General features: G+C 37.2%; 1 protein-coding gene across 2 annotated transcripts in view; it reads right to left on the reverse strand.

Moving 5' to 3' along the window:
* LOC129732808 (protein gustavus) overlaps window positions 1-27,740 on the reverse strand; it is a 267,291-nt gene that overhangs the window by 212,240 nt on the left and 27,311 nt on the right. Inside the window, exon 1 of one of the 2 annotated variants that reach the window (XM_055694078.1) lies at window positions 11,785-12,487. The exons of the other annotated variant lie outside the window; for it this stretch is intronic. Coding sequence (XP_055550053.1) covers window positions 11,785-12,431 — 647 coding nt within the window. The 5' untranslated portion in view covers window positions 12,432-12,487. Of the gene's footprint in view, window positions 1-11,784; window positions 12,488-27,740 lie in introns of those variants that run through there. 2 annotated transcript variants of the gene reach the window in all.

A 27,740-nucleotide genomic window follows, 5' to 3' on the forward strand; every position in this document is an offset into this window, starting at 1 on the left:
TATATATATATATATATATATATATATATATATATATATATATATATATATATATATATATATATATATATATATATATATATATATATATATATATATATATATATATATATATATATATATATATATATATATATATAAATCTACACCCTCCCAACTGGTCTCGAGGTACGATGCTGGCCTAACAAGCCAGTTGTCGTAGGTTCGAGTCTCGGCTCGGGAGAGACTGTTAGTGTTGGTAGGATCGTAGCGCTGGCCCCGCAATTGTCATGTCCACCTAACACACTTAACAGTTTGCTGCGAAGTCTGTGTATAATAAACAGAAGGCCGAATTCCGAATTGGAATGTAGCACCAAGGCTTTGCTTTGCTTTTTTTTATAAATCCACTTTGTTAGGCACAGTTGTAGCCAGGCTTCTGAAAATGACTGTATATCCATGACAGCAAGTTTTCAAGTAATTCGGCTCTCATTGTATTGCACAGCTCCCCGTACGAAACCCGACAGCCACTGACGACAGCACACACATGCAATGCCAAACGGGCTGTTATTTTTCATCTCCTTATGTTTGTTGGTTCTTCCAAGTTGTCGATGATGACACTGTGATGATAATGGTACGAATCCCTTTTTATTCTTACGTTGGAAATAATATCAACAATGGAAACACATATGAAACTATTCACTATAACACCGGCCGCAGCGACAGCCGCAGCCAATCAACAGGCTGTCAATAGGTCAAGCCAAGCCAGCAGGACATCTTCAAAATGAACAAACTAGGCTGTCATATCCGAACGAAAAAAATACATGCGCAAGAATGAGCGGTCGTTCTGTGAGCTTTAGCTGTATGTGAGCTCTCGTGAATAGCTTATAGTGTCGCACCAGAGTTTTTTTCCGAAGCCTGCGTGTGACTCTTTACGGTTTCACATCAAACGCCAGGACAACGGGCAAATTTTTGGACATGTTTGAGACGTTGGATAATTTGAAACAAGGAGACGGGCTGTCGAATTTGTTGTTCAAGTTCAGTGAAGGTTATGACAAATCTCAAGCACTACAAGTGCTTTTTCATCACAAATTCAAAAAAAGAGGTAGAATGACCTAAGTCACCACGGTTTACAGTAAAAATAAATTAATTTCTATAATCTCAGTTTTCAATAAAGTTTTTATGAAGCTTCAAACGAAATGAATCAGAAAAATCCTGCACAGCAAAAATATGCCGGATAAAAAAATAAGTTTGGAGAAGGTTTCAAGATTGTATGGAAACAGTTTACATAGACGTAGATGAAAAATCTTAACGTTTTTGCTTTATTTAAAGATTTAAGTTATATCGAAAAAAGTGAGTAATCCCCTACCCAGAAGGTATTGAAAAAGTGAATTTCTGCATATGGAGATAAATAACTTACGCAGTTTTTCGAAACCGATTATTGATGTGCCGCGAGGTAGTATGTTGGGTCATTTACTATCTTTGCGATATATTATCGATATTGGTGTCCTTTCTTCAAAAGAATAAGGAATAAGCAAACAAATTAAACAGTGTACTTTTACAATGTTAAAGACGTTTCAGTTATTCAAGTTCCCATGCAATCGGTCTTGTAATCCTTTACGAACATTTGAAACAAAACTTGTTATCCATATATTTAAACCAAACTAAAACGATAAGATTCAAATCTCCAATTTTGTTTTGTTTTGTATTACAAAATTAAACTACAAAATTCGTAACCACTTCGAATAGATAAGTTTTTCAAAAATACTACGTCTGCGTCAAAATGATCCTTACACGGAAGAAAAAAGCTAACGTTTTCTCTAGTTGAAATCAAATACAAAGTTTCATGAAGATCTAAAAAAACTCGTGTTTCGTTGTTTACCGATTTCCGTATCTCTGTCACTTACTTAACATGAGTGCCAGCTCCTTAAATCATTTAATTCTATAGTTAGGACAATTAGAAAGGAATATGTTTTTCTATTTCTTGTCATAGTTTCATTACACAGAATAATACTGAAACAAGTTATCAAAGTTATTAAACTGCAAAGTAAAAATACAACAAGTCTTCAGATTATTCCAAAAAACTTAATAATCAACTAAAAGTTAAACCTGCTATTGATCAACAGCAAAAAATAAAAATTAAACGTTAGTATCCAACGACGTATTCCTGCATCGAAACAGAAATAAACCCAGCTTTCTATTAATAAAAAATCACTTATAATTCCTGACTGTGCGGCATTTGAGATTGTGCGAATTGATTTAATAAAAACCTTACAATTGACAGGTAAACCAATCAACCCAACTGATCCGTTCCGCGTCAAGTAATTTGCGTACAGGCGAGCTGCGGTAAACCAAATTGTAGCAACAAATTCATGCTTAATCTACCTGTAAGCGTTCGAATCGCGTCGATCGGTATGGAAGTCATTCGCCGCTCAATTAGAGGTTAGACCGCGCGCTGTCGAACGATAACAATCCATCTGGTCTAACAATTCTCGTGTGGTGCACTCAAGTGCAACAAACGAACGTGCAAAAAAAAAGACAACAATCACCAAACGTACGTATGTGTACGGGCAACTGACCTATTAAACTGAAGTAAAAGCAACGCCATTAAATTTCAACTGTCAGTTTGACGTGCTTTAGACTTGCCTTTTTCTGCACCTTTGAAGTTCATTCGGCATGCAGTGCAATTTCCTTCCGGGATTAGTTTAGAGTTGAACCTACGAGTAACTGTGATTGCCTGATTTGAGCGCCAAATTATTGTTCTCCGATTAATGTGAAAAGAATCATTAGATACGGTATATCGAACAAAATATACGCTGCTTACCACGTTACAAATCGATAATATTACCGTCGGCATGTTTCATTCGGCTAATTTGCTTAAATTACTGATTCAATGTCAGGCTGCAATCTCATGCATTATGCAAGTAAGGTTTTGATCTCTGTTGATGATGCAGGTAGTAATTGACCGTATAATCATAACAGAAAAATATATGCCTTTCGAATATACAGTCACAAGTGACAAGTCAGAATGGATATAGGTACATACAATCGGTTGCGAAATTGGCGGTTAATTCAGCACTGCACAGGTAATCGCTATTGTTGACCATAGTTATGCTCAAATCTGTTTACCTTTCTCATACGAAAAGCCAATTGTGAAGTTTTTTTCGATCACGAAATAAAACATTCGTGTATCAATTTGATTTGGTTATTTATTTTTACACCAATATTTACGCTTCTGGTTTTGGATATTTTACCGTTGAGGCATTTATAAGTACAATATTTCTCACTTATAACCTCATAATTGGTCTCGAGGTATGATACTAGTCTAAAAAGCTAGTATTTGTATGTTTGAATTCTGACTAGAAATAGACTGTCAATAAGATCGTAGCACCGCTAACTTCGCAATTATCCTGTAGGTACATCAACGCTTGGCTGAGGAGCTTTTTTTAATAGGAGAGTCTAAATGCAACTTAAACATTTTATTATATTCAATTAATTATTTTGTAAGGCCAATTTTCGAATGGTTGAGATTTATTTGCTTTCGCAGTTGAGACGAAGTCTGTGTCTTATGATTATTGGGGTTTTTGTTTACCACATATTCTTCATGGGTTAACCTAATACTTTAATCATCTACCGTTTTGTTACTTCAATTATTCTAATATATGCAATGCGTTCCGAAAATCGTGCTAACCCGATTATATGTACAATATGATACTATGGCTATCAAAAACATTCCAAAAACTGCGAAAAGTTGCTTAAACCGTAACACCAAAAAAATAAAATCTGTATTATACCGGTAACCTCACACAAAGAAACAAACTCCAGTTTCTGAGGTCGTTATCCTTGCCCGCCTGATTGTTATCACCAGTCGGAAGCAGTTTCCCGACATGTCGTTAACCTCATTGTGTATATATACTTAGGATCCGATGATTAGGTAAAGGATGTTCAAAAAAAACATTCGGTTGCTTACAAAATTGCTCTCAACATCCGAGAATAAATGCTCGCCTAATACTGTAGACGACTAGCAGAGTACCTATACATTTTCGACACCACGACAGCAACGGTGGTTCCATCGAATAGCAAAAGACTCGATTTACGACCACAAAATGGCATAAAAATTGCCCTAATGGAAGTCCTCTCTCGCTTGCTCGCTCACTCACGCTCAGCGAAAATTATTTGTTGTGACGCGTTGCGAAAACAAATCAATTTTACCGTCTAGACACCCACTTTGAGCTACTATTTGTTGAGGACGATTCGGGCTCGACAACCCCGAATTTTATAGTAATCTATTAAGATCAAGCACTAAGCCGAAAATGGCAACATCAAACATTCATGCCGAAGAAAACAGAGGGCATTAGTTTCGTTCTTGACCAGTTGTTATACTTAACGCAACTCTGACTTTTTAGGTGTGCTACATAACGTGCTGAGTAATTTACAGTATGAACGAAGATAGATGTAATGTAGCTTCCCACCGCTGTTTTTCCTCAGAGCTAACAATATAAAAAGTATCCGAACAATTAATGATATATAATGGAAAAGTATTACGATTATTTAAAGCAAAAAGTTAAAAAAAGAAAATAAAGTTATGATTCACGTTTGTCTCTGTATAATAGGGTGGCAGCGAAAAGCGTCATGTCAAATTTCTAAAACCGACCATGTACATTTTGTTCATTGGCCCAAAAAATGATTTGTGCAAAATTTCAGCTCAATCTGACATGATTTAGGGGTGCCTCAAAGCGCTTAAAGTTGTGATTTTTCGACCTTCGAAAAACTTTTAAAGGGGGAATATAGGAAATTAGGAAAATCAAAAATTTTTTTTTCGATGCCAAATGTCTTGAAAATGCATATTACCGAAAATCGACCTTCTGGGACTTAGCCGTTTTCTAAGCAACCGAAGGCCTAATATGTAATAATTTAAAACAAGTTCTTGAAATGACCAGATCTCGTCGTTTTATGCATTTTTAAGACAATTGGCATTGAAAAAAATCGATTTTCCTAATTTCCTGTTCTACCCCCTTGGCAGTTTTTCGAAGGTCGAAAAATCAAAACTTTGAGCGCTTTGAGGCACCCCTAAATCATGTTCGATTGAGCTGAAATTTTGCACAGATCATTTTTTGGGCCAATGAACAAAATGTATATGGTCGGTTTTTGAAATTCGATGATGATTTTTTTTATGCAAGCATTGCCACTCTACTGTATAACATTTGAATTGAATAAAACATACGCTCATTTCGGCACATCTTTGTTTGAATTTTTTATATTTTATCTCAGATGTCAACAGTTCCGATCTCTTCTAAATTTGTAACAATTTTATTATATGAAGAACAGCACATTTTATTATATAAAGAACAGCACATTGCTATATAAAAGCAAATATTCATAAAATCCGTGAAAACGAATATTTATTTTAGTTCCATCTAGGTAATCTAAAAAGATTAAATACTCTTAGCAATTATTCTCACTACTCACTGTATTCTATTTATTCTCACTACTCACTGTAGTGCAATTCCACAAAAAAACGAGCAGCCATTTGAATTGATCTTTTCAGATTTGGCTGAAACTTTGCATAGAAATTCCTGTGAGCAAAGTCATGATTTACTTTTAAGAAGCTATGTAAAAATTGTATGTAAAGAGAAGTATTGATGATCACAAATATGTTTAGGGCCAAAACGGTTTATATGATCGGTGTGACCTGTTCGGTAATGTTGTAGACAGCCTTCTGAAAAGTACTGTCTTTCCGTGACAGCGAATTTCAAAATAATTCGGCTACACAGTTCGACAGCCACATCATCCTTAGTTTCGCTCTTTTGCTCTTTGATCGCTCATTAAGCTATATTTTGTCAAGGAGGCAGAATTCGATCAAGACATATGAGGCACTTGTAGAGACACTCTATCTTTACAATTTGTCTGAACATTGTAATATTAAAATTGCTGTAGTTCCATAGCTAGAGTTGTTTTAATTTTGTAGGTACCAAAAGAGCAGCTCTTTCGGTTTTATAAGCCTGGCCTGACTTTTACGCTGTACCTATGGCAATTTCAACAATACAATGTTTGGATAAATTGTAGAGATAGAGTGTCTCTACAAGTGCTTTATATATGACTTGTTCGAATTCTGCCTCCTTAACAAAATGTAGCCTAATGAGCATTCAAAGAGCAAAAGAGTGAAACCAAGCATACAGCCACTGACGACAGCGCTCACATCCAATGCCAAACGGGCTGTTAATTTTCATCTCCTTATGTCTGTTGGTTCTTCCAAGTTGTCGCTAATGACAGCCTTTACAGCGTGGCATCTTCCGGCGCATATTTGACCAAGCTGCCAGGTGATTATGATTCACAAAAGTAAGGCCAATGCTATCATAAAAACAAAGCGGTGCGAAAAACGTTATTTTTGTACATGGGGAATAATATCAACGATGGCAAAACATATGAAACGATTTGCTTCGTATTTATTATTTTTATTATCAGCTCCTTGCATCATTCTGGATCCGATGATACACATATTGGGTGGTATTTGGTCACTTCAGGCTATTTTTCAGAAACCGTAAGTCGCCATCTTGGATTTTAAAATGGCATTTGGAGACAATTTCTGACCCCTGAGCGACATTCTGGTTGAAGAAACACTCATATTGGGTGGTATTTTGTCATTTTCGGCTGTTTTCAAGACACCGGAAGTCGCCATCTTACAATTCAAAATGTTGTCTGAGATTGATAGCTCGATTTGTGGCTTCAGTGCATCATAACAATCCCGGAAATACCCATATTGGGTGGTATTTGGTCATTTGCCGCTGTTTTTCGGAAACCGTAAGTCGCCATCTTGGATTTCGAAATGGCATCTGGGAACAATTCTGGCCTCCGTGTGTCAATCTGTTTAAAGAAACCCTCAAATTGGGTGGTAATTTGTCATTTTCGGCTGTTTTCCAGACACCGGAAATCGCCATCTTACAATTCAAAATGTTGTCTGAGGTCGATTTGTTGCTTCAGTGCGTCATAACAATTCCGGAAATACCCATATTGGGTGGTATTTGATTATTTGGCGCTGTTTTTCAGAAACCGGAAGTCGCCATCTTGGATTTCGAAATGGTATTTGGAGATATGTCAGAAGATGGAAGGGTGTCAAAACATTATGGACATGTTTGTTACACCCCAAAACTTTCACCTGCCAAATTTGGTTATATTTGCTTAATTGGTTCTCGAGCTGTGCAAAATTTGAGTTTCATTTGTATGGGACCCCTCCCTTTAAGAAGAGGGAGGGGTGTCAAACCATTATGGATATATTTGTTACCCCTAAAAACATTCACCTGCCAAATTTGGTTCCATTTAGTTGGTTGGTTCTCGAGATAGGCAGAAATTTGTGTTTCATCTGTATGGAACCCCTCCCTCACAGAAGAGGGAGCGGTGTCGAACCAATATGGACGTATTTGTTACTCCTAAAAACATCCACATGCCAAATTAGGTTCCATTTGCTTGGTTAGTTTTTGAGATGTGCAGAAATTTGTATTTCGTTTGTATGGGACCCCTCCCTTCCAGAATAGGGAGGGGTCTCAAAACATCATAGGAACCTTTCTCGGCCCCTAAAACCCCTACATACAAATTTTCACGTCGATCGGTTCGGTAGTTTCTGAGCCTATATGGATCAGACAGACAGACAGACAGACAGACCGGACTGCATTTTTACAGGTATAGAATAAGTAGATAAACCAATAGGACATCCTCGAAATGAACAATTTAGGCTGTCATATCCGAATGATCAAAATACATGCCCAAGAATGAGCTATCGTGTGCCACACATCACAGCTTCGTTGCCTGTGTAAGCTTTAGCTGTATGTGAGCTCTAATAAATAGTTTACTCATGATGCTGTTATAGTAAAAAGAGAGCCTAAACCTCGGTATTGGGTCGCAACGCAGTACTTTTTCGAAGCCTGGTTATAACTATATAACAGTTTAATTATTTTTTCAGAAAAAAAAATACAAAAAAAACAAAACGGTTTATCTGATTGTTGTGACATCTTAAGAAAAATTGAAGCAAGTTTTTTTTCTTCCAAAGAAAAATATAGGTAATGACACAGAAGAAATTATTCAGGAAAAAACACAAGAATATAAGAGAGCTTCGTAGCCGCAAGGTTACAGAGTCCGCTTTGATAAGCGAGTGGTCGTGGGTTCGAATCTTGGTAGAATCAGGCCATTTGGTTGTCAAAGGACTTTAACATGGGTTCATTCTCAGGCTCTCTACTACATACCCTTCCTTCAAGCTGATTTCTATAGTAGCCTTGCTGACTTTCATCCTAACAAAAAAGTCCCTCTTATAATAAAACTGTTCTGAGTAACGTATAATAGTTCTCTTCAGGGAATTATATCTATGACGCGGTCTTGGCTGGAGGAACGAGGTTTCGATACGACTCCTTCCTCTTGACAAAAATATAAGTCCTACTTATAACAAACCTGACCAGAGGTGAAGTATGAATACCTCTTCAGGGAATTGTGATTGTGACGCGGTGTTGGTAGGAGGAACGAGGTTCAATAAGACTCCTTCCTCTTGACAAAATAAGTCCTTCTTATAATAAAACTGATTTCAGAAATATTTACCCTCTACAGGGAATTGTAATTGGCGATATTGGCACGAGGAACGAGGTTTCGATAAGACTCCTTCCTCTGGACATAATAAGTCCCTCTTAGAATAAACCTGGCCAGAGAGGAACGTTAGGTGTAGCCTCAGTTCAGGGAATTGTAAATTGGCGATATTGGTAGGATAGAAGAGGAGGCAGTAAGCTTGAAATGAAAGGGTAAACTGTCACACACAAGCACGGATATTAATAAAAAAAAAGCGTATCATTCACTTCAATAGTGATACTGCCAATAATATGAAGTGCAGAGTACAGAAAACACCTGGGCAATATCACAATAGATCAAAATGTCTCTGGTCGCAGTGATGAGTCCACACAGAGAAAAAAAAACACAAGAATATAATCATAAATTAAATATCATAAAAAACTCCCTTTTATGAATATGATTTTTTCGACAAAAACTACACACTGTAAGCTAGCCAATAGCCAGCTTTTTTTTTTGAAGGACATAATTATTATCTACTACTTCCGGGACATCAGTATTTGAGATTATGGGGCACTACCAAGCGAGATTAAAAGATGTCCGCACTACTACGGACCTTAAATTAAAAACGAACCTCAAATTAAAAGAGGACAATATTGATATTAGGTGCGTATCTAAGGTCTTACTGTTTGTCAACAGATGGTAGCAGCAGTAAGTGCTGGTCGATTTTGACATATCTAAAACGTGATGAACCAAGATGTGACATATGGTAAAAAAATCGCCTTGATACGTTAGTGATTTTATTGTGATACCATACAATTTTAACTATGTGAAAATGTTTAATTTTGTGCTACTTTCCTTATTTCCTTCACAGAAAACGGTGGCTGAAGCGCATCGAGAGTTGAAAAAACTTGACGGAAGTGCTGACCTGAGTAAAAGAATGTGCCGTAATTAGCTTCGTCGCTTTGGAGACAGTAATTTCAATGTTGACGACTGTTCGCGTGAAGGAAAAACAAAAACCTTTAAAGACGCTGAAAACGAGAAATTGGTCGATGAGGATCTAATCCAAACGCAGGTACAGTTTGCTTCGCTATTAGCAGTTATCCGCAAAACCATTTTCAAGCGATTGCATGCCTTTTCTAAATAAAGTTGTATTTCTATTTAAAAAAAAAATGAGTAGTGAGTAATGAGTAAATCTTTCATCGGTATGGAAGTTAAAACAAAATAAACATTTGTCAACAATATAATAATAAAAAAATAAAAGGAAATGCAAAACGAATAAAATATGTACCTAATTGAGAGATATGTTAGAACAAAGAAAAATGAGAAAATGAGACCTTTTTTCAATATTAATGTTCTGGATTACTGTTTATTAGGGTGCTGATCTTTGAATTTTGTTTAGCAGTAGATCTATTCGTCTTCTCGAAAAAAGTCCTTAATTCCAGCTCAATGGTATTTCGGAATGTGGAACCTTACAGCGGTCAAAGTTTCACTTTTCTGATCGATGAAAAAATGCACAGAAATCTTTCATAATGAAATTCAATTGTTGCTCATGAAATTGCCGAAATTTAAATTTAAATAAACGTCTCAAAAATGTGTAAAACTTCGAAATAAAGCGTTGTGTCAAAAAAAAATTAGTAACAAAATGACTTTCTGGGAAAGTCTTCCAGCTCGAAAACGTTCTGACTCCTAGAAAGCCAACTTTTCTTATTTTTTTAAGGAAAAACATCAGACTTTAACGATTCATGCATTTTGAAAAAATTTAGCCCCCAAAAACAAACATTCGATATCATAAAAATCATGCTTTTTTCATCGGTCAAAAACGTGAAACTTCGACCGCTTTAAGACACGACTTCTAGAAGTCCGATCGCAAAGGCTACGTTAATCTTTTCGGCCATTGTCAGGGACTTGTTATACATAAGTTCGTACAGATAAAATAACGCCCGCCATGAATCAAGTCTGTTGCTAGGCTGATTAAAAAATAAACAAATTCTACTGAAAACTGACCTACTGGAAGCCCGGGGAGGAACAAATTTTTTTCCGATTTTTCTCGCTATCTTTTTTTAGTTTTGCATTTCTTGACTGTGTCCTTGTCACCTTAGTTATCAAGAAAGGAAAACTTTATCACTACTTTTTGTTGGTGCTTACTTATTTCGCTGCCGTCGTTGTTTCTCACATTGGAAACAAGGTGTCCAGTACCAGCATTTCATTCCGATGAAGGAATGTCGAGAAAATATACTATTTCAGGCTATACAACGAAAAGTTGCATCGAAAGTCTGTCTGGGTGTGGTAATGGAATTTTGTGTCAATACCTGGTTTTGAAAAAGAGGCTGCTGCACGAAATAGTTGGAAATTAGCATGAAAGCTTTTTTCGAGAAGATGAAGACGAAATTTTAAAAGTCGATTTTCAGATGTTGTTCTCGAGTTGACCGTTGACAGAACTACGCAACATTTTATTTAAAAAGGACGTGCGTTGCAAAGTAAGCGGAATCGTTAATGATAGCAAGGAAACATGTCCACGGTCTATAAAAAAATCGTTGAAAAACTGTCCACGTGGAATGTGATGGCCCCTTAGAACCTGGCACTAAAGCAAGCTCTAAAATTACTTTTTTCTTATACCAAGGATACTGATATTCACATCGACACGCCTTAATCAACTCATTACCAGGCATCGAAGCAAACCTTCCGAGTGATGCTAATATGTAGAAGAGTTGAGACAGGGTTGCCATCTTCTTGATCAAAACGAATCATGAGAATACACGTAAAACGTTGTTGTTCCTAATTCCTCCTTTTCCTTTTTTATTCGAGCGAAACATTACCCTAGATTTTATATTCACGATGAATATTCAAAGTCTTTTTCCTCCTCCAGTGAATGCGTGCGCGTGGTAATTCTTACCCGTGATTAGTGCTTCTTGGCGTGAATCGGTGTCACTAACTAAATTTTAAAAGTGATTTATGATAGTCTTAAGACTCTCAAACAAAAATCAACTAACAGAACAATTTCCGGTTGATTGATAAAAAGATTTTGCGTATTTTTTTTCCTCATAGCAACGCTTGGAAATTATTCCATTACACTCTGAATGCATGTTCACCTGTTATTACAGTACAGCATAACATTCGATAAAGTGTCAACGTTATCCCACATGTAATCCAATGCTATTTCAAGCATGTGCAAAATCTGTGCTCCAGAGGTTTGCGCAACGGTTTGTTTTTATAGCGAGAGAGATAGAAACAGTGCAACCTAAAACACACAAATTTACTAACCTGATCTGGAAAGTGATGTCGGCAGCTCGTTGCTGATTTTGTTGTAGTCGTTGTTGTTGTTGTTGGTAGTGGTGGTGGTGCTGGCGTTGGTTCACCGTCGATGGTGGCGCTGTCGCCGGCAGTGACACGTTATTGAAAAGCGGCACATAAACAAACAGAAACGGTGTCAACAAATCGGCCAAGTTGCGTTGGTGGCCTGTATGTTGCGCTATGTTACGGAAACCGGCAGCGGTGGCAGGCGCAGGACCGCTGCAACGCGCCGAGCCGTATCTAGATTTCCGCTGTCCTGCCACTGTCACCGCAGATTCCAACTGCTGATAGCACTGGTAGGATAGTTGCGCCTGCAGAGTGTTGAGCAGAAACTGCTGCTCCTCCTGTTGCCTGTGCGGTAGGCGTGTTGCGGAACCGTTCCAGCTCGCTACTGCCGACCGCCGAAATAGATGCGGTGGGAATAAGGACATCGGTTGATGCTGGCGCTGCAGCTGACATCGCACACGATTCAATTCACTGAGCACAACATTACTGATAAAATTGTTCAACTGATACAGTCCACTAGTTTGCTGGTGGGGTGGTCGATAAAGTGGGCGGTTTTGACCGCACCGGAACCACGGATAGGCTACCACAGGATCACTCGGATAACGGCTCATTATCAGCGGTTCTTGTTCTTGCAGGGTAGGACTTCGATTGCACACCGAGAACAACTTGGCACAACAGCTCACGACCGTCAGAAACTGGAACTAAGGCGAATTGCTAACGACTATTCCCGTTTAGTCACTTGTCTACGATGGAAGGACAAACTTAAAAACAACAACAGTATACTGGAAACAGTTTCCCCGAGCTGGTGGTGAACATTTACCGTATCCGCTAGATGTAGATAGGTTCTACATACCAAACACTACCACCGTTATACAGAATTTGCTCTTCTTCTTTGAGAAATCCACTCCTTAGTTTGTGTGAAAATGCTCGAACAACCCTGCCACCCCCTTTGGAGGTTGCGGCACGTTAAGTTGAGCTGTGTGTGTTAGTGCACACAAAGTTTCCAGAGCGGTGAAGTGCCAAACTAGTGCCATAAGGTTGCACTTTCATATAGCACCCATTCCGGGGGGAATGCTAAACTTAGTGAATAATCGAGGGGCTCATCAATAGTTGGTTTTATTAACTCGAAAAAAAACAAAGCAAAATCCTTTTCCAAAATATTGAAAGAGCTTGATAGCATGCATGGAAACCAATAGTCGAAAAACGGAATTAAAACTCTTATCTGTAGCCCCCAGGAAACCTCCAATCTATAACGAACGAACACAACTGCACCTTTGGACGAACAAAAACGTGTGGCGTCCTGTACCGGAAATGCAAACCGTTGTGAAGAGGAAGAAATCCAGACATACTAGCACGAACCCGTGTTATCCAGCACACTGGAAACGGGACAAAGAACGAAAATGCTGCATTCGTCCTAGGAAAAGCGGAAGAAAACACTGGTCGTCGTTTGGTGTCTGCGTCTGTCTGGCTGGCGAAGGCAAAGCAGCGGTGTCATTCACACGCGGGATTTTTCTCGCTTCACTTCTTTGTTTCCCACTCCACAAGTGGTGCGGCAAGGACCATACGGAAAAGTAAGCAAAAAAACGTCCATCGAAAGCACCGGGATAATAGATCTAATACATCAGCGGTCTAGAACATGGTTAATGTAGCGTTGCCATTAAACGACTGCCCGCCTGAAGCCGAGTTGGTATTATCGTCATCTTTTCTGAATTTCTATGACGCATACCTCATTCCGAATGGTAACAAAGTCGCCCTACCAAACTGTATTTAGCCCGCAGAATGTTTCGAACGGTATTTCCATTGAGCTGACAAAATTACACTCAAAATATTTTTCACGTTATTGTTACGTGAAATTTCCTGTACTTATTCATTTTCTGTCATTTTTCATGATTTATGTGACAAACATAACATCTACGTGAAAATCACATGCATACTATGTTTTATCACGTAGTATCTACGTGAACTTGGCAACGTCAAACAGAATGAACTCTCTGTGCGAAAATATACAAGAATCAAAACGGCGAAGCTGTTGTGTAATTCGGTCTCTGAACATAAAATTAATTTCATCGATGGCTTGCCAACGAGTGAGATTTAGAAAAACCATAAGAATTCGACATGGAATCTTTAGCTTACAGATTTAGCACAGATTCAATTCAAAGATCCAGGAGTTACCTGAACACAAACAGTAGCAGCTAACAGTAATTATCGACGGTAAATGTCTTAATATTTGTCAGTTTTTATGTCGTTCAATCATTTTTCGAATTGGAAATTTTGCATGCCCGTGTGATTTATCTAGCAATATATTTCGAAAAATTCTGAAATCTAATTTCTCTCTTAAGAATTTGGGAACCCCAATTGAAATTTATACGTTTGATGAAACGTAGTAGCTATCCGTTAGTCAAATGCTTTTCACTTTACCGGTAGTTAAATTCTACGTGAAAATCACATGAAACGCATATGTCTACTGAATAATATTCACAAGATAAATCATCTCACCAGATCATGATGAACTCAAATGACAATCACGTAAAATCTACGTGAAAATGACAGTGGAAAATATTCACATAACTTTTCCGGTAATTATAACGTGAAAATTATTTTGAGTGTACCCATGTGCGAACTAAATTCAATCCTGTCGATGACCAGTCGCTAGCCATTGTGGTAAACCACGAACGAATGGCATAATGGTGCCGGGTGAACACCTGATGGCGGTGCAACCATCATGTAAGCTGCGCATTAAATTGGAAATAATTTCAGATAAAAAAAATCGAAAATATAAACCGAAAACGAATTAGTTACATTCGACATAGGGCTTGTCAAATTTATTCGCTAGTTATATTTGATTATGAACCGTGGATTAGAATAAAATTAGTCAGGAAACAGGAAACCTGAAGGTTTACGCATTTGAACGCAACGAACACAACCCAATCGTTATAGTTTTGTATCCTTATTGATTTATGTCACCAAAAGTTGCACAAATAACCTTGTTGGTGTGATTTTATTTCTGTGCATTTTTTGAAGTTTTTGTGCGTTTTTCGTCTGACTTATCTAGGGTAAATGACCCAATAGTGGAGGAGCTAAGCACGAGTTATGCATGTTTAGCCATGTTTTGGCTAAGAAAAACGAATCTAGCTGGTCCGTTTCACTATTTTCTGTTGAAATGGGTTCTATTTGATAATTTTGCACCTTAAAATTGACTTTGAACCCGCTTTGAGGGTTTAAATTAACTAAAATAAGTTGCACGCTTTTGTTCCAATAGTTGCGGTACAGTTCCTATAGTTGTGAATGGGACTTCCTGTAGTTGCGGTATATAAAACATTCGTGTTTGCTTGGTTAAATGAAGGTATTTGCCTCGCTTGAAGTGGTTTTTGATTGTTTTACTATTTATCATATTGTTTTTAATAGGTTGACAAGTCGGTTTGCAAGTAAATACAAAAATGCACGAAGTTAACTAAGAGACGGATTTTGCGCCAATTTGGTCAGATGTTGGCAAAATTCAATGAGGGTATGTAGGTTTTATTAAAATAAAACAAATTTTGCATACTTTTTATAAAATGTCTTTAGACCAACATTTGAAAAGGGCTAAAATTGGCTGAAGAGAAAGACCAATGGCGCTCATTTTGAAATATTTAGAAGAATTTTATTTTCCACAAAGGGTGACTTCTCAACACTGGAAGTTAGAGTCTATTACCTCTGCTTCGTACCATGTTTGCGTTTACATTTTTGACGTTAGTGTTTACTAAAAGAGCGATTGAAGCTGTGAAAGGCTCGTTGAAAGAATTACAAGACCAAAAGCAGTGGGTAAGCATCGATTAGGAGGTCATAAAAGCATAATACAGCATTTTAGGGGTTAGAGCGATAGCTTTTGTGGCCGATCATGTATGCAGTATCGGTAAATATACGGTGGCAGGGGAAGGTGGGGTTCAAAAATTGAATAGTAATAAGTTACATCATTTATGTCCCCTAGTACCTGCTTGTCCCTAATATACACAAGTAGTCCCACATACATATGTTCTGATAAACGTAAATCAGAATTGCGAAACATACCGCAACTATAAGATCATAGTGTATCCTGTGATCCAATAGTGGAGGAAGTAATTTATAAATAATATGATCATCTATTAACGAACTTCACCTGTGCAACAGTTTCCATAATAAACTGTTATGTGGGAAAATAATTACATGAGTAATAATCGTACTTAAACCACACGCATATCTTAAAACAATCGTGGACAAAATAAGAAAATGGGTAGTGAGTGGTGCCTTCCGGGTAAGTTTCTGAAAAATACAGTATTCTTCAGTAATTTGGATATTTTCAGTATATATTGTTGTAGTAACATATGTACTTATGTTTAATCTATTATTTTTTCAACATGTAGCATAAGCAATTCGGTTCTAATTAGTTTAAACGATGAATTTAAAAGCGATGCCGCAACTATTGGTGCTACCACAACTATTGGATCATCTACCCTATCACAATAAAAAAATGTCTGATGACCAATGGAAACAAACCACTCAACTCGTATTTTTCATCGCCTTCAGCAATTTGAAACCGTTACTAGTGACAAAATAGATGCGGTCATACTAGAGCGCAAACGGTTCGAGGGGTAATAGGTGGTCCACTTTTTTTTCTGGGGCAGAATCGAACTGATGTCTAGAGCCCTGAAAACGGCCCTAGTGGCCATTCTGCATATGAAAATTTCGAATATCAAAATGGCGAATTCCGCTTTCTGGAACAGTTAAAAAAATGGCCAAATACCACCTAAGATGGGTTTTTCCGGAATCGGGATGATTCCTTGAGACCGGAAATCAATTTCACACGCCATTTTGAAAAAGGTGCATATATTTTTTTCAATTTTGTCCAACATAAGAGCTGCGCGTAGTAATTTTTGCACTACACTTTTCTTTCTGTTTTACGCTGTGTCTCTGTATCTAGCAGAACAACTGTCAGGCTACTGACATACTGAGGCGTCAAATGAAGCGAAGCGTTAAGCGTATTAGCAGCGGAATAAACAGAAGCGTTGGCTGAAGCTTCCTATGACATACTGGAGCGAGCGTCGCAAATGCGTTGTGTTGTCATATTCCTAGATTCCAACAGCGGTTTCGTTTAAAGGAAATATGAATTCGTCCAATGAAGTATTGTTTGCTTCTTCAAGCACGGTAAATCACGTTTTTAGTGAACATAGAGATTTTTTAATGAAGTAAAATAATATTTCTGAAGTCAGTTGCGCTACAGACGTAGTAAAAAATATAAGAAATTATTCTAAATTTTAAATCCGCTGACCCCGAGTAACTTTCAACTAGTTTATGATATCTGTTAGGCTTTGAATAACCCCTGTGAGCACAGCTAGTTACTCAGCGACTGGCGTTTCGCGACTAAAGAAGTGCAGCATGTAAGGCATGCAATATCAATCGAAAATACCAGTGTTATTTTCCTGACTACCTGAAAATTTTCCCCGATATTTTCTATATTTAAGCCAAAATAAAGCAAATATAAAGCACCTAGCGATATCAGGTTTAGTCTGAACATGGTATTACTGCACTAACATTTTTTAAACATTTTAACATTTTGTAAACGAAAATGTTTTCTATTTGCTTTTTTTCAATTACCAAACCAAAACAAAGCAAATATAAAGCACCTTGCGATGAAAGATTTAGTCTGAATATGGTATTACCGCGTAAGTATACGCGCGTCAAAGCACTACTCGTTCTGTTTCGCCGCCTCTACCGACGCGTCGTTGCCGCTCGAGTATGACCGGTTTGAGCGTTGCATATAGACGTTCGAAAAAGTAGCTCGGACGCTTTTGCGACGCTTCTTGCTTCGCTTCATTTGACGCCTCAGTATGTCAGTAGCCTCACACTTGCTCATTACATCACAGCTGAGCCAAACAAGAGTAGTGAATCACTCTAAAGATAATACAGAGAACTACGCCGCGGTGTACACTGCAGAGATCAATTCGATAGAATTCGAAGAGCAAACATGCGTGACGGGCGCACAATGGTCGGAAAATTGAAATTTCCGGCCAATATTCATTGTTTGTGCCAAATTGTTGGTTTTCCACTGCAGATGATTATGACATATAAGATAAATTTTTGTACTGACAAGGGGCTATCTATAAACCACGTAAACTTAAGCAAATGACTCGTGTTTTCGAATAAACGTAAATAACTCGTTAGTGGAACGAGATAAACGATTACTGTTTTCAGCAAAAATGCATATAGTAGTAAAACGCTTCTTATGGCTTTAAGAGTTAGTTCGCGATTTGCCCGCAGAGATGGCGCACGAATCTAACTTTTGATAGGAACATCCTAGAAATATGGCTTCTTCAGCAAAGTTGTAAAGCTATTCAATTCAAACAAAACTACTGAAGACGAAACGATTTAGCGAATCTCAATTGTAGAGCCGCCAAATGTTGATACAGTTTTCTATGGTCTTGTTTGTAAAAAACTGTTTCAAAACGGTGCTTGATCAATTCAATGCAATCATTTATAACATTTTCTGTTCTAGGTTGTATGAACAAACTCACTAAATCGATCTTATTAACTTCCTCATAAGACATTGCTCGCTTCTTCGTAAAACACTTGAATAAAACTTCAGAACTGTAAAGCACACATAAAACTTTGTTTCCTTCACATACACAAGCGATCAGACCGACTCAAAGGTATGAACTAGAATCAGTCAGCCATAAAAGACATATGAGCCGCATGATTCAAGAGCATAACAATATGTGTAAGATTACGGGTGGGCGTAGTTGTGAGATTGACTGCAATGTTGGAAAGTTCGACCATGAGAACCTCCATTTGTTTATGCTGTATGCCGACATATCCGGTACATAGGTTCTACTTCGGCTGTGACTGACGAGTAAATGCCCAAATGCAAACTCGAACCATTTGTTTAACTCTGGCAGTGATATTTGTGTTTGGTGAGAAAAGTTTGCGAATGGTGTTTCATGGCCGTGTTTTCATTAAAAACAAACAATGGGAATCATTTTTGGGACAATAATTCATTTTTTCATTCGGTTTAGTATGATTTTACATGAATAATTGCTAAGTCTCTTAGCTATGTTGTAATGTTGTATGTGGTATTGTAAATCAATTTATTGCTAATATTATTTTTTTTTTTCAAACAAAATGAAAAAAATATTATTTTACTTAAGTGTGTACAACTGAATAATCATACTAATTTTAAGTTTTCCAGTATATTTTTGAACCTAATTGCTATGACATACGTTGATAAGTCTCCATAAAACTCCAAAAAATTGCATAAAAAATTGAAAATTTTAAATTATTTTTTTCTACAAAAACGCAAGTTTTACTCAAACTTTTAACATATGTTTCAAACAACGTATATTCTGATAAACCAAATAATCTAATAATTTCACGTTTTTAGTGTGTTTTGAACCGAATTGCTATAATATGCGAAAAACTTAGTTAATAAATCACCCAAAAATTCAAAAACTGCAAAAAATGGAAAAAAATTTATCATCTTTTTCTACCAAAACGCAAATTTCCCGCAAACTTTAAACACATATTCTTGAAGGGCGCAAGCTGGGGCTCTCAGACACACTATCAGGTGCTGTGCTTACACGTGCTTACATTTAATGTTTTTGATGGTCAAAATTAGGAAAATTGCGCATATTTTCAATGTAGCCTGCGACTGACTCTGTAGGGTTGAAATCTATTACCCATCCTGTTTTGGGAAAACTAATTTAATTAGCTTTCAATCATATGTGAACATATCATGATAGCTTTAGTAGGTTTTTACATATTCCAAAATATTCATAAAAACTATTTTTCTCCGTTTCTGAAATAGGTAACTTTGAAGGCATTTTTCAACATGAACCGTTTTTTGTATCAAGATTTCATTCAAATATTATGAAAATATAGATAAAATACTCCAAAATCATGTGCTCAAAACATCCTGAATATGAAATTCGCAATTTGGTAATTTTGGCCATTTTTTATATAGGGACCGTCTTAACTGGGACAGCTGGATTTACTTTTTTCAGTTTCGAAATGCAAAGCAAACAACGCAATACACTTTCCTACTTATGTTTTTCCTTCATTTGATATTTACACTAAGGTCGCTTTTTACCGGAACTTACGTGGTATTTTTTTTGCGCGGATTTCGGTTTTTCATCACTCGAATTGCAGAATTAACGCGGGTTTTTGTTCACGCGGATTCCGGAATTTACGCGTTTTTTTTTACGCGGCACGTATCCCCCGCATAAAAAGCCACTCTAGTGTTCTCAACAAACACACAATAAAAGCACTGCCGTGAGGTGTAGTGGTGGTGTCTGAGGTGTAGTTATTGTGCGTACACTAAGGTCGCTTTTTACGCGTTTTTTTACGCGGTTACTGTTAAGCGGATTCCAGAATTTACGAGTTTTTTTACCGTGGATTTCAGAATTTACGCGTTTTTTTACGCGGATTTCGCATTTTACGCGATATTTTTTCACGCGGATTCCGGAATTTACACGGTTTATTTTTACGCGGCACGTATCTCCCGCGTAAAAAGCGATTTTAGACAGATTCCACAGCGGTGTTTTTTACGAGCTCCCCTGGTACACGCGATTCGCTGCCCTCTTCTAGCAAAAGCGTCGCTTTGTTCACCAATGTGAGAGTAGTTGTTTTTTTTTTTGTTCATCTATAATTTATTTGACATGGCACAAATACAATTTAATGTTTAACGGCGCCAATTATATCTGGTAGCTTACTTTCTAAAGTATCTTAATAACTAAAAGCAAATTTTTTATCCTCGCTGCCGACTACGAGCTGAAACTAAACGCAACTTAAAGCTATAATATTTTGCATTAAAAGCACTGGTTTACTGTATGATGGTTTCCATTGCCATAGGTAAGCACATGTTCCGCTGCTGGGCCAAGATATTACGGACTGGCATATTGGGTTGTCTCCCTCGGGCCTTGAGAGTATCGTGCGGGTCTGATTGCTGTTTCCGGATCCGGGGTCTTAACGTGTTCTTGTCGTTAGGCTGGATGCAGGTGGAAGGGGGTAGGACTAAACTGGGGCGTGGATGGATTTCAGGAAAACGTATATAAGGGACATGTAGGATAGGTCACGGCTTGCCAAGACATCACGAACAGGAACAGCCGACTGCCTACCTTCGGCCTGCAGGAAAGCTATTAATTTAGACCTGGCGTAGAGTAGTTGTTTGCGCAGTGAAGTATAATTTCCTGCACGCTAGTGTTCCTACGAATAGAAAAGACAAACCTGCTTAAGGTAGATCTACCCGCTTGCAGTGCCGGTAGACACGAATTGCGCACTCCGTTTGCCACATGAGCAGGTCGCTTGCTCAATCTTGTATTTCTTGGAAACCTTTGAAAGTTTCTGATTCTGATATTTTTCCGGAATACCAAACTGGTGTTGAGCGGTAAAGAACAGTAGGCCGGGAAGCTGCCGGAAGTCCGCCTTCACGAGACATTATTCATGAGGCGACAATGAGGCTTCGCCAGCTTCTGGGTGTACAATTTCCGGACCCGTGACTTTACTGTCGTATTTTACTGTTCTGACGAACAGCACCCGGACGGAGCCTGCCGAACTTTGTACGTATGGAGTCCCTCCCGGGTCTTGGCTCTGTTAACGAAAGACTTGGACAGATTCAATTTTTTGCCCACATCCCTGACCGTTGTTTTTCGAGTGACGTAAAAATTCACAGCGATAAAAATACAGTGCCAACAATGCTGTTTAAATAGCCTTTATTAAAATTCTCAATAGATAATTACCCATTGGGTATTTTTTACAAACACCTATCATTAAACCTTCATCATATTGGTGTTGTCACCCTACTAGATTAAGACGTAACCCTACGTCAAAACATTAGGGGCAAATAACGGTAAAACCAGTCTGAAAGATAACAACAGTTAGTGGCTTGCCTACTTATTCAGAAACTAGAGTCAAGGTGGTTTTTACTTCGTAGCACAGACAGCGACTTCGCAGCCAATCGTTAGAGTGAAAAACAACCAAGCAAGCTTCAGCCGTTCTCTTGATTTCTGCTCACATTTCCTCCTCAACCTTTCAAACGCCTTGGATAACTAGACTTTCTCTCAGGCAATTGAATAGAGTAGACTGTTACAGGAAAGTTGGTAAATCATTCTTATTTAAAAATAAACAAGAATACACTTCTTCATTATGTTTTGACGTAGAACTACGTCTTTGCGGAAGCCTCTGATTGACCCAAAAAAAATTATTTTAGAGCCGTAGTGTCTTCAGTAAAGTTTTTCCATTAATTATTCTCCTTAAATAGATGTTTCAATTGTGTGATTAATTTAACTTAACAGTGATAAACGAATTTTACTTTTCTAATTTTGTGTTGTAGCACATTTTACAAGAAACAATTTTGTTAAAGAAAAAGTGGATTTTTGTGGAGTTTTCTATAGATAGCACTGATAATCAATTGTTTTAAATTTAACAATTTACAGTGATTTTCTGCAATTTTTTTTGCTCAACAATATCGATGACCCGACAAACTTCGTCCCACCCATACCTATTTATTTTTTTTTTAATAATTTTGAACATTCCAAATTATTTGAATCCTTGCCATTTGTTTATAGTCTGCAAATGCATGACGAATCAAATATTGGATACGATCAAAATCAAAATACAAATCGTTCGAAATTATTGGTTTTATCGGAATGACAACGCCCTCGCCTTTTAGTCTCTGCACATCACCTCGACATCTGCCAGCTGGTCCTGAGGTACGATGCTGGCCTAATAAGCCAGTCATCGTATGTTCGAGTCCCGGCTCGGGAGAGACTGTTAATGTCAGTAGGATCGTAGCGCTAGCCCCGCAATTGTCCTGTACACTTAACAGTCGACTGCGAATTCTGTGTATAGTAATACAGAAAGTCGAGTTCCAATACAAAATGTAGCACCAAGGCTTTGCTTTGCTTTACATCACCTCGATTGTGGAAGTATCCATGTTTTGTATCATTCGGTTATTTTCGGCTGTTTTTCAGAAACCGGAAGTCACTATCTTAGCATTCAAAATGGTATCTGGGGTTGAATTTAAGCTTCTGTGCATCCTCGAAAATCGATTGCGGAAATACCCTTATTGGGTGGTATTTGGTCACTTCAGACTGTTTCCGTGAACCCAGGAATCGCCATCTTGGAATTAAAAATGGCATCTCAAGTCAATTTACGGCCTCTGGGCGTTGTTATGGTTCCGGAAATATTTATATTGGATGGTATTTGGGCATTTTCGGCAATTTTCCACATTTTCCACATCGGAAGTCGCCGTCTTAGAATTCAACATTATGTCTGTGGTCGATTTTTAGCTTCTGTATATCATATTGGTTCCAGAGATACTCATATTGGGTGAAAATCTGCCAATGTTGCCTGTTTTCCTGGAACCGGAAGTAGCCATTTAATAATTCAAAATGGTGTCGATTTGTGACTTCAGTCCATTATTACGATTCCGGAAATTCCAGTGTTGGGTGGTATTTGGTCACTTTCTGCTTTTTTTTCAGAAACCGGAAGTAGCCATCTTGGATTTCAGAATGGAATTTGGAGACAATTTTGATCTCTGAACGTCATTTTGGTTCAGGAAACACCCGTATTGGGTCGTATTCGATCATGTTCAGCTGTTTTCCAGAAACCGGAAGTTCATTATCTTAAATTAAAAAATGGCGCCTGGATTCGATTTTTGGCTCCTGTGCATCATTCCGATCATTGAAGGCTGTTTCCCAGAAAAACTGGTTGAAATATCTGTTTAAATTGTCAGGGAGACCTCCCCACCCTTCCAGAGTACACTTCTCCCAAACCACCATAGAAATTTATCTTCGATTTGTATAAGAGCCTTTCCTTTGAGAGAAGGAAGGGGGGTGTCGTACAAAATATTTTTGCTCTCAAAAACCTTAGCATGCATGAATTTAGTTGGTTCTGTGGTTCCATTTAGTTGATTAGTTCTCGAGATGTCTAATATATATACATAGTTTCACGCCGATCGGTTCAGTAGTTTCCGAGACTATATAGATCAGACAGACAGACAAATAGGACTGCATTTTTATATGTTTAGAGGGTATTTCTTTAGTTAATAACGATTTTTGCTGAAATAATGCACTAATTTACACTAATAATTTTTTACCTAAACGGATTAATTTGGAGCCGTAGTGTGTTCAACAAAGTTGTTTTATCGATTATTCTTTATCGATTGTTGGTATTTTGTGATTAATCTATCTAAAAGAGAAAAACGAATTTAATTTTTCACATTTTAGCATATAAAATCCACTTTATTGAGTCAAATTGTAGCACATTTTACAAGAAACAACTTTGTCAAGGACACCATACTTCCAACTGGCAATTTAAATGAACTACAGTGAAGTCTGTTTTTTACACGGTTGTTTTTTACGCGGTTCTTTTTTACGACGATTTTCCAAATAACGCGATTTTTTTTACGTCGTTTTCTCAAATAACGCGGTTTTTTACACGTTTATTTTTTGCACGATTTTTTGTCTTCGCGTAAAATTATTACAATAAGTACAGAGCTCCAAAATCTCACTGTCAATGCTTGGAATACACCTGAAATGAAGCTAACTGTGCACTCACTCTCACCCTTTGCAGTGATAGTGAATTGAATCTAGTTACCCTTACCCCAAATTTAACATTTTACTGATTCGGAAGGTGTTACTTTTTGTCATGCTTTGCCATTCATTCGTTCAAGAAAGTAATGAATGATATCAAACTTATAGCGCCTATTTAGTTTCGTCAGGCTACAACAAGCATTGGGTGCTCTTCAGGATGAAGCATGATTCTTTAAGTTAGTGTTACTATAGAACCATTTAACAAGAAACCAATGGTTAATAGTTATTTCAGCACAAGAAGTTGGAAAATAACTATCAATCCAGCGAACAGAGACTTCAGTCGAGCAAGCGCAAAGTAGTTGATATTTGAACGAACGAGAGATTCACACCGCTATCGGCACGGTATAAAGTTTTTGTCAGAGCATGCTGTATGAGGGATAGAATAGAATGAAATAGGTGGAAATATTGTACTCTGAATGCTCTTATTATTCGCCTTCATACAGTTCTGTCTCTTTTTTCGAACTGTGAATGTGTAGTTTTATTTTACACGGTTTTTTACGACGTTTTTCCAAAAAACGCGGTTTTTTTACACGGTTTTTTGCACGGTAAAACTTGCACTGAACAAAGTAAATTTTTATATGCAAAAACAAAAAATGAAAAATTCGATTTTCAATTTTAGGTGAATTAATCACAAAATTGCAAATGGAATATAACACTGGTCAACACAGGTGCACTTCAATAGCTCAAACCGTAAAAATGAATGATTATTCAACCATTCCTGTGAATGTTGGTGTTCCTAGTCATTAGCTTTTTTTTCAGAGAATTAAATGAGTTTTCTCGTGAACATAACGTTAAAGCGACGCACTACGTGTGCAATGGTCGAAGTGGTTCAAATCTTACAAAAAAGCCTCTGAGTAAAATGAAAATTTGGAATCAGAACATGTAATAGGTAATTTTTATCCAATTTCAAAAGCTCATAACTCGGTTACTTTTCATCGGGTTTCCTCCATTCTTGCATCAATCGTTACAAAAATAAGCTACGTGTCCACCAAAGTGTGGAAAATTGTATTTTTATGATGTTCACTAATGTCAAAACAATTTGAACTCGGATTTCGATCACTAAAACAAGGGTAAATACCATCCAAAATAGGTTTTTTCGAAAGCCGGTGACATCCAAAAACCGTAAATCGATCCCAGACGCTATTTTTATTTCCACAGTGACTTCCGGTTTCTAGAAAACAGCCCCATATGGACGAATACCACCCAATGGATGTTTCCAGAGCCTGGATGTTACCCAGAGCCCAGGAATCGACTACAGATGCTATTTTTATATACAACAAATTACATACATTGCCACTTTACTATTAGACTTTTTTCAAATAAAATGAATTTTCGCTGATATTTTAGGTATCATTTAAATTTTTATTTCCATTAAAAACAAAATATGTTTAGCAAAAAAAATCTAGAAAAGTCATATTAAGATTTTCAACTTGATTCAATTCAAATCTGATTAAAATAGTATCGAAGGCAAATAAGTAGAAAAAAATATACTTTCCAAAACATGTTACCCCGAAAAACCATGATAAAAATCATAAAATGTCATATTTATCAGTTAATTTGTGAACTTGAAAGTTTTAAGTAAAAATATTTTTTTTTCTAGGTCCACTTTGTCACTTTTTGTAGGGCCATCATTGAAAGGGATTTGTAAAAAAAACGGTAATAATCTTTGTTGTGTTTTTACTGAGCTTTATATCAATTGTTTTCTGTGTTTTTTTTTTCGATAGTCTCCATTCATGATAACGAATTGTTTCAAGTTGTTGGACATTCCGAATAACATTAGGAAAATGCAAAAACTATCATATGCAAAATGTAGATTTAAATCCGCAATATTTTTAATTAGGATGTGTTTCTTAGTATAATTTTGACGTAGAACTACGTCTTCCCTTTAGCCTACTACATGGGTAGGGGGGTAAATCGAAAATCTATTAACAAAAAAGAGACGCAATTTGTCCCTTTTTAATTGCTCATAAGTCAGGTTGTTTTCAACCAAATTATACACGCATCCTTCCAAATACAGAAAATTGTTGTTTGTTTATGCAAACTATTGTACTATTGAATTCTGTCAAGCCTTGTTGAAACAAAATTTACGTCCTCTGATAGGCCGTTAGCTGACTTGTCCTCAAAAAGTCGACAGAATAGTATATTTAATTCGCCGGGAATGCACTTTTCGACTATACAAGAGTGCTTCTGATCAAACAAGTAGCAATTTTTTGATGAAAGGTGATGCGAATAATAATAGTAGCGTAGCGAGTTGTGGCAGGAGCAGTAACGGATTACGGCAATAGCAGCAGCGGATTACGGCAATATCAGCAGCGGATTGCACCAATATCAGCTGGCTCTCCGAATTCGCTTTCGGTTTGAACAAATCGTTTGCCGTCTGCTCACATATCTCAGCAGCAGCACGAAAGCTGTAAACGTTTTGATGCTGGATCCTGCGAAATGCGAAATGTGATCACAGATATATATGTATTTCGTACTCCAGCTCGGCACAAAAGGTGCAAATTGTCGCTTACTCCAAGTAGTGCAGTACTACTGTGGAGTGTTGTATTATTCTTTCATGACAGACTCCCAGTGTTTATTAAATGAAGAGTTTCCTGATTTGAACAAGTAATAGTAGACTTTATGACTCATTCTTGAAACACCCACGACAATGCATTTGTTGATACAGTCATACCTCGATATAAGGCAACCTCGATATAACGTAACTCGATATAACGTAACTTTTACCTCGATATTACGTAACTTTTTAAGATGTATTGAAATTGAAAATGAATGATACAGCAACTGTTTTGGGGTCTAAAAGTAGATAAGGTGCTGAATATTTTGGTGCTAAAACTATCTAAATTGGATGAAAATCGCAAAAGTTACAAAAAATTTAATCGCAGTTCAGGAATAAATTGTTCAATCATCGGGCACGGAAGGTGTTTTTTTCTCCAGCACATAACGGTTAAATTATTGTTTTTTCATCCAATTCATTTATTTTATAGGAAAGTCTGATTGCTTTTTTCGATTTTTAACGAGGTTTTTGCAAAGCGGTTAGTTGAAACTTTCAAGATTTTCCATCAGGAATCTACCAAGAGACATGAACACAGGCTGCATTGGCCACTCCTGGAACAACCTTGATGCCCCGAAGGAACTAAATTGCTTCAAAAAAATGTTTGTAGTAAGTTTTGAAACCAATGAAACCAATGCGAAAATTGTCCTAAATGGGCATAAGAAAGGTTTAAAAATACTAATAGGTGATGGGAAATAGGTTTTCACGCAGCCTTCAGTAACAATTCACAGTCTTGAAACAATAAAAAAAATTTTTTGCTTGTTGAA

The sequence above is a fragment of the Wyeomyia smithii genome, chromosome 3 (assembly GCF_029784165.1).
Source record: "Wyeomyia smithii strain HCP4-BCI-WySm-NY-G18 chromosome 3, ASM2978416v1, whole genome shotgun sequence".
Classification (NCBI taxonomy): Eukaryota; Metazoa; Arthropoda; class Insecta; order Diptera; family Culicidae; genus Wyeomyia; species Wyeomyia smithii.